At 46.0% G+C, this 17,564-nt stretch overlaps 2 protein-coding genes and 2 pseudogenes across 3 annotated transcripts; 3 read left to right on the forward strand and 1 right to left on the reverse strand.

The window, feature by feature from the left end:
* Positions 1-771: 771 nt before the first annotated feature.
* On the reverse strand, positions 772-4,871 carry LOC127773147 (uncharacterized; annotated as a pseudogene).
* Positions 4,872-6,916: 2,045 nt separating this feature from the next.
* On the forward strand, positions 6,917-9,888 carry LOC127774670 (uncharacterized). The gene is made up of 3 exons (XM_052300952.1): positions 6,917-8,145; positions 8,722-8,837; positions 9,593-9,888. The coding sequence occupies exons 1-2, from the start codon at positions 6,918-6,920 to the stop codon at positions 8,811-8,813; spliced, it is 1,320 nt and encodes a 439-aa protein (XP_052156912.1). The 5' UTR covers position 6,917; the 3' UTR covers positions 8,814-8,837; positions 9,593-9,888.
* Positions 9,889-11,403: 1,515 nt separating this feature from the next.
* Positions 11,404-14,609, forward strand: LOC127774579 (uncharacterized). 2 transcript variants are annotated; one of them, XM_052300845.1, is made up of 3 exons: positions 11,404-12,677; positions 13,423-13,502; positions 14,216-14,609. In XM_052300845.1, exons 1-2 carry the CDS (start codon positions 11,429-11,431, stop codon positions 13,488-13,490), a joined length of 1,317 nt encoding a protein of 438 aa, XP_052156805.1. In that variant the 5' UTR covers positions 11,404-11,428; the 3' UTR covers positions 13,491-13,502; positions 14,216-14,609. The 2 variants fall into 2 exon arrangements, with proteins under 2 accessions (XP_052156805.1, XP_052156806.1); XM_052300846.1 differs by having other exon boundaries at positions 14,257-14,609.
* Positions 14,610-15,757: 1,148 nt separating this feature from the next.
* On the forward strand, positions 15,758-17,307 carry LOC127774247 (uncharacterized; annotated as a pseudogene).
* Positions 17,308-17,564: the final 257 nt, after the last annotated feature.

Consider the following 17,564-nt stretch of genomic DNA (forward strand, 5'->3'; position numbering starts at 1 on the left):
TTGCTCTAATAAATGCTAAGAGTCGACTCTGAGCCGTTGCCATGCATAACAACCATATTTTTCTTTCCTCATTTATCTTTCATCCATGTTATCAAATTTACTTGCATGATAATAGAGAGATACCAAAGACTATTGTAAATGTCCTTGTAAATTAGGAGGCTCACGATCCGCCACTCGAAGCTTCCCTGTACAGGGGAAGCGCTGCACCGGGATTAGGAATTGAGCGTGTAGGGGAAAGGATTAATTCTGTTGATAGTTTTTGTCGTAGCCTACTTTTCTTGTTTTAGAAAGTTAATTAGGCAATCTGTTTGAGGGTAAGATATTTTTCATGCCTTTAAATCTCACTGAAGATATTTTTTAAAAGAAAATATATAAGAGCATCACCGAATGGATCCTAATCCCAAAATTTTAGGCTTTTTCTTTTGAAAGTTGCCTCGAACAGTTTCCCTAATTACCTTCCTATAAAAACCAGAATCCTCTTTTCTATTCTTTAATTACCTTCCTAAAATTAGAATCCTCTTTTCTATCCTTCTTGCTCTTCACTAGTTGGTGTAGATATCTTTTGGTGATGCTATGATAGTTTAGTATTAATTGCATGTTATGGGAACATGTATTTCTAAGCACTGTATGGATTTTGTATTTTTTTAAAAAAATTACAGTAGGTATTCTGATTGCATAAAAACGCTTGTATTGATTAATCGACGCAATTAATTTGCCTACGTACTATGAAGATATCATCAACCTACATACTATCAAAAATCCATGGCAGCAAGTGCTAGATCAGCTCAGTTGTGAATTCATGACAAACAAGATTTGACTGCCCGTCTGTGGTCAGTCCCTACTTCAACGGGTGACTCAAACTTTGGAAAACATACAAGCATCCATATCACAGCGAAAGAAACTGACGATCGATAAAACATCATTATCGATTTCAGTTAAAATACAACTTACGGATTTCAGTATCAAATCACAACTCTTAAACATTTCACAGCCCAGGAAAACGAAATGCTCTAGAGCAAAATAGCAGTTCTTGCAGTCATTTGTTCTACATCTCTCCCGTGTTATAGTAACCCATCGTAGAAAACGTGACCTCCAGGCAAGCTCTAGGCAGATTCTTATGCCCCGACTTCTTCTCTGCCAACTGAAACCAAAACGGTTTCTTACAGCTTCCATGCTTTAATACAGGCACAGCAATATTGCCATCAAAATGAGACGAACCATACGTGCCAAATGCTTTGATATGTAACAACTCGTCTAAAGGAACAATTACAACGGCTGTAAACTTGGTATGCTGTCCAACACGGTCCTTGTAAAGCGTCATGGAATCCTCGCCTGAAAATGCTACAAGCAAAATATCATAAGCTTCAGATGTGCTGCCCAGATCAATATCGATAGTGGCCTCAATCCCATTCTTTAAGAAGATATAACGCATATCAAGTGGACCGAACGGGCCATCAATTCTTGATATCAACTTTTTGTCACGCTCAATGGTCTCATAGTCGAACTCCATACAGGCGTTAATGAGTATGTCATCATCTGAACTACTATCACTGTCACTGCCCTTAACCTTCAAGTGAAACTCGATTAAAGCACTGTCCCATACAGAGATGCCACGCATGGGGGGACTAATCTCCAATGAAGGCGAATCCTGCATTTTGACCAAAGAGAAAAGGATAAGGTCAAAATATGGTTATGTTACTCCACACATATCACTGGTTTGAATCAGATTATTAGGAATTCCAAAATAAACATGGTAAGCCGCTACCAATGTCAAGATGTTACCAAGATCTTAACAAGAAATAATGGGCTAGACCTACCTCATGTGATTCTATGAAAGTATAATTTGCACATTTGAACTAGAGACACTCCCTTCCAATATTATAAGTAGCTAGCACTTCATGCTCAATTTTTCCCAGCTTTTACCATCAATATATCAAAATAAAGGATTGACTACATGAGATTGGTACAATGAGATTCATCCTACACATATAATTTAGTGCAGCTTTTGTGATATGATTATATAGATATCAGTGAACAAAGAACTACATTCTATGCTAAGTCAAATGACAAAAATGACTGATTGAGGCTTAGAGGAATGCTATATTTAGCTACGGCAAGCTAAATGCTGCAAATAGTCTGAAGCAATAACATCATTTTCCATGTTAAATATAGGACTGTCATAGCATATTCAACCGTGTTTTTTAAAGTTTTCAGTCATATATATAGTTCCCTCTGTACAACCCAGTCAGGTGTGTTCTTTTCACTTCAAAATTGAACCAAATCATGATATTACTGAACACAGTGCAATCCAAAGAGTTTAGCGTACAACTGGAGTATTGGACTGAATATAAGATTTATTGGGCCAAAAAACAAAGAGAAGTGCTTTCTCTTCGTTTTCCTAGCACACACATATATATTCCTAGCACATTCATGGCGCCATTCTTTAGACATATTTACTAATATGTAGAAGTGCTTGTTCTGCTACAGAAGTCTTAAGCCGGACCTACCACTTATTCCTCCTACTTTCAGGTGGGTGTTTTCTACAAAGCATGCTCTACAATATGGATGGGAAAGGAAAAGGCATATGGCCATTTAAGAGGGAAAATGGGAGGGAAGGGAATGTTGTGCATTTAGGAGATTCTATACTCCTTTAAAAGGGAATAGTGGTGGTGGTTCAGCCACCTTCCTTTTTTCGGAGGAAAAAAAGACAGTTGGGCTAGAGGCCCCACATATCAACCCCACCCACCCACCCCCCACCCCACCCCCCCCCCCCCCCCCCCCCCCCCCCCCACAAAACCAACTCTCTACTTTTTGCGAGAAAAGAAATGGATAGTGTAGGGCCAAAGAGGTCATATGGCAGTATCAAATATACACAGCAATTAAGAGGTAATATGTGCAGAAAATGATGGTAATAATGGGTTAATGATAATTTTCTTTAATTAAAATCCCGTTGCAATGCATGGGCAATATGCTACTAATCAATAAATCCTCCAAAGTTATAGACACTAAAAAAATAAGCGCTAGCTATGGACGCTCATTATATACCAATCAAAATACAATCAACTGTAGAAAAAGTCTTTGAGTATAGATGTACTAACCAGGTTCAATTGACAAGCCTTCTCCCTGCTGACATTGAAGATATAGTTCCTCAATGGCTCTTTATCATATCCCTCACAGCCACAAAACCATAAACATGCATGGACCGGCCATGTGGGAAATCTCCAGTAAACACTAGTCCATTGATCCGCAGCATAGTTGATGCAACATACTTGTCTTCATGTGCAAAGCACTTACACCCCCAAGTGGCTGTGAGTGGCATAAGCAATAGATCAAAATGAAACGTTACGACTCTGGGAAAACAAGAAATCAAAAAACAACAAAGATAATACGACAGTGCCCCTGAACTATTGCAGATCTAAGAAAGGACATAAGTTGCAGAGTCCTGCTATGGTTGACTGTAAAAGATTTGAAATCGATATTAGAAGCAGCTTGTACTCGTGTCAGGCAAGAGTACATTTTACTTCAGACTCCAATGTTTATGACATAATCACATATAGATATTATAATAACACCCTTAAATATATAAAACGTTGATCCTTATAATCCTAGATCAAATGAGTTAGAACTGATATAAACATATAACACTGACACTACTCCATGATTGTTTGCTAAACTATTTGAGATCCCTTGGGGTGCATGGGACAGACAGTACATGAAAAATCTAGAGTTATTTCAAATCCACTGATACTGGAACCTTCAATAATGAAGAAGCTAAGAAAAGCAACTTGTTTTAATAATAAACTGTAGAAGCATTTACTTGGAGAAGTGTCATTCAAGCGATAGTCAACGTAAAACCCAATCTTGGAAAAACGCAAGTCCTCAAGGTCCCGTGGCCAGATGCAGGCAGGGAAGAAATGCTGATCCAGAGGGAGAGTGGCATTCAACTCTACAATCTTTCTCATACAGTCTTCAGAGTAATTGATAATCTTCATTGCCATCTTTATACTGCGTTCTGAAAGTAGAAGTAAGCTCAGACCATTGGCAAATAAAATCTAACTGTACACAATGCCCATAGTTCAAATAATTTCACAAGTTGCGAACTTGCGACATGGGTCCAGCAAAGCAATTTGGGAAGCAGACCACATTGTTTTACAGTTAAAAAAAATCAGAGAAACTACCGTAATTCTTCAACCTCAGAGAAGCTACCCTAATTCTTCTACCCCATATCTCATTCTTTGTACAATGGCACCCCCATAAGTGAATAAACTTCCCCAAATAAGACTTCATAAGTGAATAAACTTCCCCAAATAAGACTTTATTATTTGCTTGCTCTTCTTTTCTTGTACAATAAAATCAATCATGTGCTTACTCCGTAAAGCTTTCTCTGAATCTTTCTTGGAATTGTCCAACGACGACTGAGCGACTGTGGGGGGATTTGGAGTCCTCTCCGATGAGGCTGCATGATCAGATAAATATTGTGTGAGATAGGGGGTTACCCAGTAACACGGGAAGGAGGGAAAAACAAATACGAAGAGAAACAAGGGGGAAAAACCAACTTACCCTGACCCTCTTCCAGCCGCCTCGTCGCCGCACAAGGACAGCCACATCCTTCGGGGGCGGAAGTGCGGTGCGCGGCGAAGGGGGTGACCTTGATCAACGGGAGGAGGCGGTCTAGCTCGTCGTCATCTAGGTCTGCGAGGCGACGAGAATCGGTCGCCGCCATGAGGCCTCGGAGTGGATCGGAATCGGGTGGAGGAGCAATCGAGGAGGACGAGAGATGAGTAGCTCGGTTAGGGTTTCGCTGGTCCCGCGCCTCGTCTCTCTAGAATCTCGATGTTTACGGTCGGGAAGACGAAGGAGACCGGCTATTCTTTTTTTTTTTAAGGAAATTTTTTTTCTTCAACTTTTGCTTTTCTCCTTTTTTAAAAAAAAAATCTCCAACTTGGAAAGGTTTGTAGTCTGAGATAAATTACTGTAGATGGGCTACAGGCCCAACAGTCCATTCGATTTTGTCACCTGAGAAAGCACTATAGACCCGTTCAGTTTGAAAACAGTCAATCCACGACGCAGAATCTCCGTCATTGTTCTGGACTTCAAGATTTTTTATCCCAGCACCACCTTTTTTCCTTCGGAGAACAAACAATGTCCCACGCAATTTTGCAGTTGCTAACATGGCAGTGTTCATCCCCTGTCCAGAAGAAAGCTCTTCGGCATTTGTCAATGACAGCAACACACCCTTAGGGAGAAGGATGGCTCCCATAATATAGGAAGGGAGGGCAGAGAGCACCGAATTGATGAGAGCGAGCCGTCCATCAGAAGACAGAAGGTGACCGCGCCAACCGGCAAAACGTTCGTCAATCCTAGTGATGAGCGGTTGGAAGTCCGCGAGGCATAGCTTGGTAACAGAGAGAGGGAGGCCTAAATAAGGTTGGGGGAAGGAAGCTATCAGGCAACCGAGAGTCCCAGCCAGCCGAACCGCCTCATCGTGCAGGACATTGATAGAGAGGAAGGTGCTCTTGTGAAAATTAATTTTTAGCCCAGTGGCCTCGGAGAAGGAATCGAGGATGGCTTTGAGCACCACAAGTTGTTCTTGCTCTGCCGGCAAGATGACGAGTCCAGCAAAGCAATCTAGGAAGCAGACTACATTTGTTTACAGAAAAAAAAAACAGACAAACAATCGTAATTCTTCTACCCCATATCTCATTCTTTGTACAATGGCACCCCCATAAGTTTTTTTTTATGCTGGAAGGTAGATATACTCTACCTTATAACCATTTTATTAATGATGGGTCGGGTAATACATGCCACCCCCATAAGTGAATAAATTAACTTCCCACAATTATTGGCTTTATTATTTGCTTGCTTTTCTTTTCTTGTATGATAAAATCATGTACTTACTGCGTAAAGCTTTCTCGGAGTCTTTCTTGGAATTGTCCAAAGGCGACTGAGCGATTGTGGGGGGGATTTGGAGTCCTCTCCGACGAGGCTGCATGATCAGATAAATCATGCAGATAGTCCTAAAACCAACACAAGAGAAATATGGGGGAAAAAACTATTTACCCTGAGCCTCCTCCATCCGCCTCGGCACCGCACAAGGACAACCACATCCTCTGGGGGCAGAAGTGCGGTGCGCGGCGAAGGGGGTGACCTTGATCAACGGGAGGAGGCGGTCCAGCTCGTCGACATCTAGGTCTGCAAGGCGACGAGAATCGGTCGCCGCCATGAGGCCTCGGAGTGGATCGGAATCAGGGGAGGAGCAATCGAGGAGGACGATTGATGAGTATAAGTCAATTAGGGTTTACGGACGGGAAGATGAAGGAGACCGGCTTTTCTTTTCTTTTTTTTAAAGGAAAATTTTTTTTCTCCAACTTTGCTTTTCTCCTTTTAAAAAAAAAAATTCTACAACTCGGGAAGGTTTGTAGTCGGAGTCTCAGAGATAAATTACTGTAGATGGGCTACAGGCCCAACAGTTATCTTAACTATAAAGGTTTTATTAGGCCCTTCGATTTTGTCACCTGAGAAAGCATTAGGGGCGCGTTCAGTTTGAGAAAATTTCTAAATTATTTGGATTTCTAAAAATTAATTCCTACTGAAATACCATTAAATGCAGCTTTGTAGTTAAAATATCCAAAGTAATTAAATGCAGCTTGTAATTAAAGAAAAAAAAAAGAAAATATCCGAGTACAGCTTGATAGTAAAGTCTGAAGAGTCTTCCCTTCTTCTTTTGACCACGCTGCTTTTCCTTGGTCCATAGAGCGAGTTCATGTTCATTCCGCATCCCTTCTCTCGGTTTCTCCCACAAACACAAAACCCTCTTCTCCCCTTCTCTGCTACCAGTAGTACACTACAGGCTACTACTACTACTACTACACCACCACCAAATCACCGCGACCTCCACCTCCACGCCTCCGCGCGCGATGCTCCGCCTCCGCCGCCTCACCGGCGCCGTCTCCGGCGGCCTCGCCCGCTACCTCTCCACGCGCGCCGCGTCGCCGGCGCGGCCCCCGTGGGCGCTGCTCCAGCTGTCGAAGATGGACCGGTCCGGGGCGTCGTCGCAGCCGGGCGCGTCGCTCCACGCCGACTACCCGCCGTGCGTCTCCTACCTCACCTTCGCCGCCAGCTTCGTCGACCCCCGCCTCCGCCACGACGCCGAGTCCGAGTTGTTCGGCACGGTCTCCACGGACGTCCGCGCCACGAGCGGCGACGGCCTCGTCCTCGTCCGCTTCTACGACTCCCGCAACCACCTCCCCACCGTCGGCAGCCGCGGCGGCGAGCCGATGCGCGAGTGGGCCCTCGACGGCGTCGACCGCGACCCGGAGGTGACGCGGTTCGTCTGCAACCCGCTCAGCGGCGAGATGTACCGCCTCCCCGACCTCAACGGCACGAAGAAGACCTCGAGGTACCTCCACTTCGGGCTCCTCACCCAGTCCGATGCCGGTCAGGGGCCGCCTGCTCGGTACGCGGTGGCGGAGCTCGACGGCAACCGCGAGGAAGACGGCCAGGGGTGGCTCGTGCGGCGATTTCTCTCGGATTCCGGGGAGTGGGACAAGCTGGTGGGCATGCCGTCCCCATTGCCAGCCAGGAGGACGGTCGACATCGACCAGGAGGTGGTGGCCTTCGGCGACCGGCTATGGTGGGTCGATGCGAGCTGGGGCGCCGTCACCATCGACCCCTTCAGCGACCGGCCGGAGCTCCGGTTCGTCGAGCTGCCCAAGGAGAGCGTGCTGCCTGACCTTGACGACGTGGTGATGCTAAGGGAGCTTGGCAAGTACAGGCGCATGGGGGTCAGCGAGGGCAAGCTCCGCTATGTCGAGGTGTCTTTGGGGAAGCAGTTCTTGATCAGGTCGTTCTCGCTCGCCGACGACGACGAGGGCGGCGACTCCTGGACGCTGGAGCACGAGGTGGCCTTCGGCCCGATCTGGAAGGATGAGCACCACGCGTCGGTTCCCTTGGGTGGCATGCCAAGGATTGGGGCCATTGATCCACTGAACGCCAACATCGTGCACCTCATAGTTGGTGATCAGATGCTCAGCATAGACATGATTAAGGAGAGGGCGATTGACAGTTCTCGTCTGGGTTGTGCTGACTTTCCCCTCCTGCCTTGTGTACTCCCACCGTGGCTTGAATCAAGCCAGATTCCTGAAGGTATTTGTTTACTTTTGAAACAAGATTCATACTTTTATTTGTAGTCACGCTTCTTCTATGATGCTTGTTTGAGTTATCCAATTGCTGAAGTGCGCTATGTAAATGTTAGTTGGAGTTAGTATATTTCGTTTTAACATGTCTTTAAAATCCTTATTTTACCAATTGCACTAGAATTTTGGGGCAAATCGGGAATAGTTGTGGCGAAATGGTGAATTTGGGGAGAAAGAGTGGAACTTGGATTCTTTTGTAGCCAAGGTTGAAACAGGAAGCATTTAGGAGTAGATGTAAAGCCAAAGGATGCTGATTTCTCTCTCTCTCTCTCTCTCTCTCTCTCTCTCTCTCTCTCTCTCTCTCGGCTAATTTGAATATAGTATGTTTATTATTATGCATTCCATTCATCTAATTTAGTGTAAACGCCGGAGATGTAATCCATTTCCATTATCTAAAAATTGGGTGTAAACGTATATCTATGTGATGCCCCTGTTCAGTGTCTTATTTCGTTTGCTGTTTTATATCTTGGATACATTGTAGAGAAGCATATACTGATTGTTTAGTTTCTTATCTTTGTGAATAAAGGGATCCATTGGAGCAAGAAGGCCAAGATGAAAAGCAATACTCCGTCATACTCAGACATGTCGGTTCATGTAGACATAGAACTGAAGAAGTGAATTTTATCAGCTTTTGATCTCATGGTACTTTCTGTTAACTAACTTTCACTGTTTTATCAATTAGTGGCGGTATCTGATTGCTTTCCAAGTTCAGGATGGTTTGTTTATTTACATGTATTTGCAATGTCATTTTTCTTTTGCGGAAGATGTAGAATAGTTGTGTATTTTGAATTAATTTGCAATAAGAGACTTGGCAGACACAAGTATAAATGTATAATGCTCAACTGTAAGTGTGCTGACTGCCAATAGGGACTATTGCTGCCCTCTAGTTCATTATGACTTATTGGAAAACATGGGGCTGTAAGTATATGGCACATATTATTACCAACTGATCTTGCCTAGACTGAATGCTGTTGTTGTTGTTGTTGCTCCTTAACTATTGATCATGTTAGAATTCTGTGTTATATAAATTGAATGAGTTCTTGGAGTGCCCTTGACTCCTTGGGAGTATTGACTATGGAGAGGTTCAGTATACAAACCCATGAGTCATGATTAACACTAGAACATACTCCCATGGACCCTAAAAACCCTCAAATTAAATTATGTCGCAATGCTGTTGAGACGCAGCTCATTATTTCAGTGTTTAAACTATAAAGCTAGACGGCATCTCATTATGTAGTGGCGTTTCTATTTACTTGTTTATTTTCACTGAATTAAAAACAGATAAATGTAGCTCTTCTTCATGTGTGTTCATATGCCCCTAGTGTTTACTTCTTTGTCAGAATTATTACAAAGACAGTAGAGACAAGGGAGTCTCATGTTTATTATTTGATTTGCAGGGTTTCTCAAAATTGACAGACGAGGTTTTTCTGGAGAATTAGGAGGCGAATGGTGATGGTTTCTGACACACCTTGTGGGAATGCTGTGAAAAGTTTGGGTTTTGGGGCTTTCCTGATGAACTTTGTGGCCCCTCATTTTGACAAATTCTGGGGAACATTTTGCAACTTCTCTTAGCTATGCACGAACCATGTTTATTATTATTTCAGTGAAATGACTTGATTCCATCGCCAGTTGAGCTTTGAACCGCAGTCTAGAACAACACATACAACGATTACATTTTTGCATCATGCATATGCTCCTTATATCTAAGTTTTCTTCGATGTTATGTGTTCATCATTCATCAATGGAATATGTTTTTTCGGGGTCTTTTGAATTCTGACACTGATGCTTTGCTTGCTAGCTATCTGACGGTAAAAGATAGAACCCCCCAACATTACATTCCAAACTACTCCCTCCGTTTCATATTATAAGACTTTCTAGCATTGCCTACATCAATATAAATGTTAATGAATCTAGATATATATATATATATATGTATAGATTTATTAATATCTATATAAATATGGGCAATGTTAGAATGTATTATATTATAAAACAGAGGAAGTACCAATGGCTTAGGATAGACTTTCAAAGATTAGTTCAGCAAATTCATATCCTTATGTGCATGTTATGTTCTACCCCGTACAATATGAAGTAGGAATTGGAGATTGCTTCTCTGTACAGGTTGTTCCTTTGAAGACTCACAAGGACCCAAGTCCATAACTTGCTTGAGCTATTCAGTACTTCTCTAGAAATCCCTGGCCTTATGATGAATCTTTCAAGATTTAATTTTCTCTGTTAATTTTTGGGTAAAATTGTTCCGTTCAAAAGAGAGATTATCTATTATCTCCGGTCGCTTGTCGTCTTGTCGATGCCTTCGATGTAGTAGATGCCTCCAGCTGAGCCGTGAGCCCATGGGCCGTGGCCACTTGTGGGCTATGATATGATATGACCCGCAGGCCCAATCAGCTACTAAGACCTAAAATATTTTTGGCGGGAAACAGGTGACGTGGATCGGGTCATGTGCAGACCTGCCACAGTCGCCACAGCCAATCGAGGCAATTCAAACGTTCAAAAAAAAATCCCTTCGCTTTTCGCACCAAAAAAGCAAGCAAACTTTGGGCCTGTTTAGTCCCCAAATTTTTTTTCCAAAAATATCACATCGAATCTTTGGACGCATGTATGGAGCATCAAATATAGATAAAAAGAAAAACTAATTGCACAGTTTGCATGTAAATTGCGAGACGAATCTTTTGAGCTTAATTAGTCCATGATTAACCATTAATGCTACAGTAACCCCACATGTGCATAAGTTCTACAATAACTCGCATGTGCTGATGACGGATTAATTAGGTTTAAAAGATTCGTCCCACGGTTTTTATACGAGTTATGAAATTAGTTTTTTCATTCGTATCCGAAAACCCCTTCCGACATACGATGACATCCAAAATTTTTCATTTCACCGCCAGGCCGTAGTAGACTGTACTCGTATCGTACGGCCGTTCCAAATGGAGCAACGGCGAAAAGCCTCTCCGTGAACCAACACCCATAGACCATTGTGACTGACAAATGGGCCCGAGTAGAGCTCCCTCTCACCGCTCCCAGGAAGACCAACCCCACGGCCATTTCTCCACGCAACCAAACGTATCCTCGCCGCATGCGCCGAGTCCACATGCACCAGGCTCTGCGCCTCTGCGCCTCTCTGAGGAGTAGTAATTGCAAAAGCCTCCTCCCGTTTTCTCAATTTTCTCATCCCCTCGACAAGGCGAGACGAGACGCCGCGCCGCGCCGCCGCGATGCAGCTCCGGCGCCGCCTCCTTGGCCTCTCCGGTGAGGTCTCCGGCCGCCTCCGCCGCTCCCTCTCCACGGGCCCCTCGCGCCCTCAGTGGGCGATGGTGAACACCGTGACGCCGCTCCCCAAGCCGAACGTGCCGCTGGAGACGCGCGCGACGTTCCGCCTCGCCGAGCCCCCGCTCGCCTCCGAGCTCGTCGTCCCCTACGGCGCCCTCTGGCGCCGCCCCAGCGGGCCTGCAGCCGGCCTGGAGGGAGAGATCCGGCGGTACGGCCCGAGGTACACCGCGAACAGCGACGGCCTCCTCCTGCTCCGCGTCGTCGACGAGGTAGCCAAGCTGACCGGCCAAGCCGCGACGAACATGTTCGACAACCGCGGCGATTCTTCTTGGTTTGTGCAGTCCGGCATCAGGTACGACTTCGACAAGGTCGTCGCCCGCGTCGTGTGCAACCCTCTCAGCGGCGAGGTTCTCCGTCTCCCCGACGGCGGTCTGGCTCGGCAGGCGTACGCCGGCTTCCTCACCCAATCGGACAGCGGGGGCGGGCCGCCTGATCGATTCGCCGTGGTCGAGTTCATCGGCAAGGACCTCCCCATTCATCGCTTCCTCTCGGAGACGGGGAGATGGGACGAGCTGCCGGACTACCTGTTCGGGTGCGGGCTCACGAGGCCGCGCAAGGTTATAGTCGACCACCCGGTGGTCGCCGCCGGCGGCCGGCTGTGGTGGCTCGACATGACCTGGGGCGCCGTCCACGTCGACCCGTTCAGCCATGACCCAGACTTCCGCTTCCTCGAGCTGCCGATCGGCAGCGTGCTGCTCAATCCCGAGGCGACAAACCCCGAGTGGCGACACAAGCTGAGGCTGGGCGACTACCGGAGAATGGGGGTCAGTGAGGGGCGGCTGCATTACACCGAGCTGTCCTGGGACGAGCCGTTCGTGCTCAGCTCCTTCGCGCTCGACGGTGACACCGTCGAGGGCAGCGGCTGGAAGTGGACGCTGGAGCATCGCGTGGAGCTCAGCCAGATCTGGGGCGACGGAGGCTACCCGTGGCTGCCATTCCGGGGCACCAAGCCGTGCGTTGGTTTCCTCGACCCGCTGAACGCCCATGTCGCCTATCCCACGGTCGGCGATCACGTCATCGGCGTCGACATGGAGAGAGGGGTGGTGATTGGGAGTAGTCAAGTGGAAGATCCCTCCGAGCTCATGCCTTGCGTTCTCCCTTCGTGGCTTGGGTCATGCCAGATCCCACCTTCAGGTTATCATTTCATCGCTTAATTAGCATGTCTCTTTTCAAGATGCAATTATCACTTTATTAGCACTATTTCACTTGTCTTGTTTTATAAGTTCAGTCACTTGTTTGGTTGGTTAAATTTAAGTCACTTGTGTGTAATGATGTTCATGGAATGCATCTGGGCATTGAAAGGAATTGGTCAGTAACTCTCAGCTAAACCACACTAGTGAGCCACAAGCTAATAGCAGCCTCTCTGGGAATTTGCTAGTACAAAATGTAGCTCATTTGCAATTTAGTGTTCTTGTGTAGAACATCACTGGGTTTATACTGCGTGTTGAATCTCAAATGTACACTGTGTAATCTGCTTTTTTTTTTGTCTCCTTTTTGTGCAATACAGTGTTTAAAGGTTAGCATTAGGGATGTTGTTTCCATTTAATTGTGCCTTAAGACCTGTTTATTTGACCTGCTACTCGAACATACATCAGTTGTTAACAATGTAATCATTAATCAATTATTAGCAAACAAGCTTATTGGTAAAGGGACTGTTATGTTTTTGTTGCTTTTCTGACCAACATACTATTCTGAGTTATCTATGTCCAAATACTGCTATTTTCTCTCATTAACATCAACATATGTATGTTGTGTTGTATTGTTCGAATACATGTCAATTTAATTCCTTAGCTATTGTAGTAAGATTGTGTTACTTAGAATTGTAATGTATGGTTGTTGCTCAAGTTCTTGTGATTAAATTCAACGAAAAATCATTCAGGCAAGGACAATGCGAAAAATAAGACGTTGGGTGACATTCTGGTTCGTTCAGGCAGTGACAAGAAGTAGTTAATTTATCAGGTAACCAGCTAGTACTAACTGTATTATAAATTTACTGGTGATTCTGGTTTGATTTGCTTCTACTTGTATGTCATTCAGGCTCAGTATTGTTTTCTGAACAAGCATGATTGAGTGCAAACTTAATACTGGGCCTATCTTATTAAGTTATTATTCATAAGAGCTTATGGTTCCCAGCCTTACTATAAAATATATTCATTATGTATTTTTGGCTTTTTGCCTTACAATACTTTATACTGTCACAAACTGATGAAGACGGAAATGATGGTTGTTACTTCTTAGCAAGTACTCCCTCCATCCCACAAAAAATGAACCTAGTACTGGATGTGATACATTCTAGTACAATGAATCTGGACCGAGGTATGTCCAGATTCATAGTACTAGGATGTGTCGTATTGAGTACTAGGTTGATTTTTTATGGGACAGAGAGAGTATTGCTCTTGTTTCCTTCTTAATCAATGCATATCATCCAGAGGACAATAATCGATAACTCCTTTTCCATTTCAATTTCCCAAAGGGATGCAGAAAAAATGTTTTGTACTTGTTACAGTAGTCATAGATTCTGTTCACTTTTCATCCAGACTAAGCTCTAATAAAATACATCTCTATGTTTGTTTGTGTTCAAACTAACCTTGCTAAACTTGCCATTTTCCCAAAACACTCATTTTTGTTCCTATGGTTATTCAGGTTTTTAATGTTGCGCATTTACTTTTCAGGTTTTGTTAACCTAACACATGCAAGTGTTCTGATGAATTAGGATGCTGATGGTGGTAATTGCCGAACTCTTTTTGGTGGGGTTTGGAGAAGTTTTGTTGGTTGGTCTTTACTGATGAAATTCTGGGAGTTGTCATTTTGGGGCTTTGCTGCAGACTTGTTGGTCATTCCAGTAGAACGATTGGATTCCATCAGCATGTACTAATGGTTATCACAAAAACAACTTGCTTGCTATGCTTGTCTGCAGTGCTCCTATGCACAAGTCAATGCATGCGTACAGAAATTCAGTTATGTAACTAGTGAATTTGTGAGAGATCTTATTATTATGGCTATGGAAAGCGTGATGTTTATGTGCAAACACTTGACCTTGAGACTTTTCCCCAGCTCTTTTTTATGGAATTGAATTGTTCCTTGCGAAGTTGTTGTATTCCAAATGAGATTGTTGTTTTCAACAGTATGAGCTGGTAGATTTGTAGACTCTTGTTTGTTTTCCTTGCCAAATTTTGACAAAGCCAATTTTTTGGGGGCAAATTCAATTGTGGGATGTTTGATGTGAAATTTCTTCAGTTCGAAAGTGATATGAGGGCTTACTGCATAATCAGGGCTGAGTCAGAAGAGGGAATGCCGGAGTAGCACTTCGATAGCCTCGGGTTGGTTTGGTTTGTGGCCTAAATAGGCCTTACCAAATTTTGTCAATGCTAAATTTTGGCAAGTTTTGGCATGACTAATTTTGGTAAGGTAAAGTTGTGTTTGGATTAAAGCCAAAATAGCCCAAGTTCACTATTGAAATGGCCTATTTTCTTAGGCATGTCAAAATTTGGCTTCAAACCAAATAGACACTAAACACTATTAAAATTGCCAAATATTGGTAAGCCTAATTTAGGCCTCAAACCAAACCAGCCCCTCATTTTTTTGAGTGAGAGATGATTTTCCCTTTAATTTGAGGTGTTCATGTAGGCTAGTGGTTTTCTCAGCTGGGCCGTGGACCGTGGGCCCATGGTCACTGATGCTTCTACGGCCCAAGCAGCTCAGGCGTCAGGCCCAAAACACTTTTACGGGAAACTAGTGACGTGGAATAGCAGATCAGGGCACCAGGCACGGTCGGAGGGGCAGCTCAAACGTTCAAAGCCATCTCCTTTTTCGCTGCTGCACTGCTACGTTCCAAATACTCATCCGTTTTTGTTCAGTAAATTTGAACAAAAAATTGATATCACATCTAATTCTGGGTTTGCTTTTTTCGACGGAGGGAATACTACTTCGCACGGAGGCGGGCCAGCAATGTAGTAGTGGTAGTAGGCCACTGACACTGACAAATGGGCCCAAATACTCACTGACAACTGGACCCGACAGTTTTCCCTACACCCCGCAGGCGTAGAACAACCCGATTTCTCCAGGAAACCAACGGAACATCACTGCGTGCACCGAGTCCACACGAACCGGGCGTGACAATTGCAAAAGCTTCCTCTCAGTTTCTCCTTCTCCTCTCCTCTCTCTCTCTCTCAGCCACACCACCACCACCACCACCTACACGCCGCGCCGCCGCGATGCAGCTCCGGCGCCTCCTTGGCCTCTCCGGTGAGGTCTCCGGCCGCCTCCGCCGCTCCCTCTCCACGGCCGCCTCGCGCCCCGCCCCCGCGTGGGCCATGATGGACGACGCGGTGCGGTTGGACGAGCGAGTGCCGCCGGAGCGGCGCCCGACGCTCCGCCTCGCCGAGCCCCCGCGCGTCTCCCGCCTCACCGTCCCCCTCCACTGCCTCCTGTGCCCCGCTACACCGGGCACCGAAGGCAACGTCGCCTGCCGCATCAACATCTGCACGGCGAGCAGCGGCGGCCTCCTCCTCCTCCGCACCGTGTTCGATCTCGCCCAGGTGCCCGACCATGTCAAGTTCCCCATCCCCATCTCCAAGGACGACACCACCTGGCCTCCGCTCCCCGGCCTCAAGTCCCACACGGAGGTCTCCCGCGTCGTCTGCAACCCTCTCACCGCCGAGCTGCTCCGCCTCCCGGAGGACCCGGACACCGTCGGCGAGAGCAAGAGTTGGCACAATCTTCCCCACGGCTTCCTCACCCAAGCCGACCGCGCGGACGGGCCACCCGACAGGTTCGCGGTAGCCGAGGTCAGAGGCGCGGATTGCGTCATGCACCGGTTTCTCTCGGAGAAGGGGAGGTGGGAGGCGACGATGAGCTTGTCCTCGCTGTCGTTCACGCGCCAGATTCTCATCGACCAGCCGGTGGTGTTCTTCGGCGGCAGGATGTGGTGGATCGACCTGGCCTAGGGCGCCGTTTCCGTCGACCCGTTCCCCGACCAGCCGGACGTCCGCTACGTCCTCCTGCCTAGCGGCAGCGTGCTGCCCGCCGACGCGGCGCGCATCGAGATGCGGCGGGGGAAGGTGGGGCTGAGAAGGTGCCGGCGCATCGGGGTCAGCGAAGGGAGGCTGCGGTACGTCGAGGTGTCCGGTGCCAAGCCGTTCGTGCTCAGCTCCTTCGTGCTCGACGACGACGGCGGCGGCCGCTGGACGCTGGCGCACCGCGTGGCGCTCGGCCCGCTCTCGCCGGCGGGGCCCTTGCAGATCGGCGCCATCGATCCGCTCAACGCCAGCGTCGTGTACCTCGTGGTTGGCGGCGACGACGGCAAGCACGTCATCGGCGTCGACATGGAAAGGCGCATGGTGATTGCGAGTTTTCTGCTCGACGAGCCCACCGTGTTTACGCCTTTCGTGCTCCCTCCGTGGCTTGCATCAAGCCGGATACCAGGTGACCACTTGACACAACTGTTGTACTGTGCTGTGAATTCAACAATTGTCTTCTTTCATGTAATCACCGATTCACAGTGTATAGTGGACTATATATGTCAGAAAGTGATCTTGATTAAACTGAACGATGTTCTTGCTAATACTTCTTTATTAGACAATGAAATTCATTCCGGCATTTACTTGAAAGAAACTACAGCAAATTACTCTTAATGTTAACTGTATTACCCATTTATTCAAATGAATGTTCAGATGACCCTAGTGTTTAACTGTTTATTCTTGGTCATCATCCGTTATTACGAAGTTTGATGTTTACTATTTGCATTGCAGGTTACTCACATTGACAGATGTTCGAGAGAATTAGGAAGCGAATGGTGACTACACGTCATTTTTGGGGAACGCTATGAGAAATTTGAGCTTGTTGGGCTTTATCACTGATTGTGGCGCTCATTTTGAAAACTATGGGGAATATGTTTCAACCTCTCTTTGCTGTGCTGTGTGCATGAAGTTGTGAACCCAGTTTTATTCAGTATAATGACTTGATTCGATCGACAAATGGCAGTCTAGAAACAATGTCTACGTTCAACTCATTTTGCTTCTC

Source organism: Oryza glaberrima, chromosome 5, assembly GCF_000147395.1.
Source record: "Oryza glaberrima chromosome 5, OglaRS2, whole genome shotgun sequence".
NCBI lineage: Eukaryota > Viridiplantae > Streptophyta > Magnoliopsida > Poales > Poaceae > Oryza > Oryza glaberrima.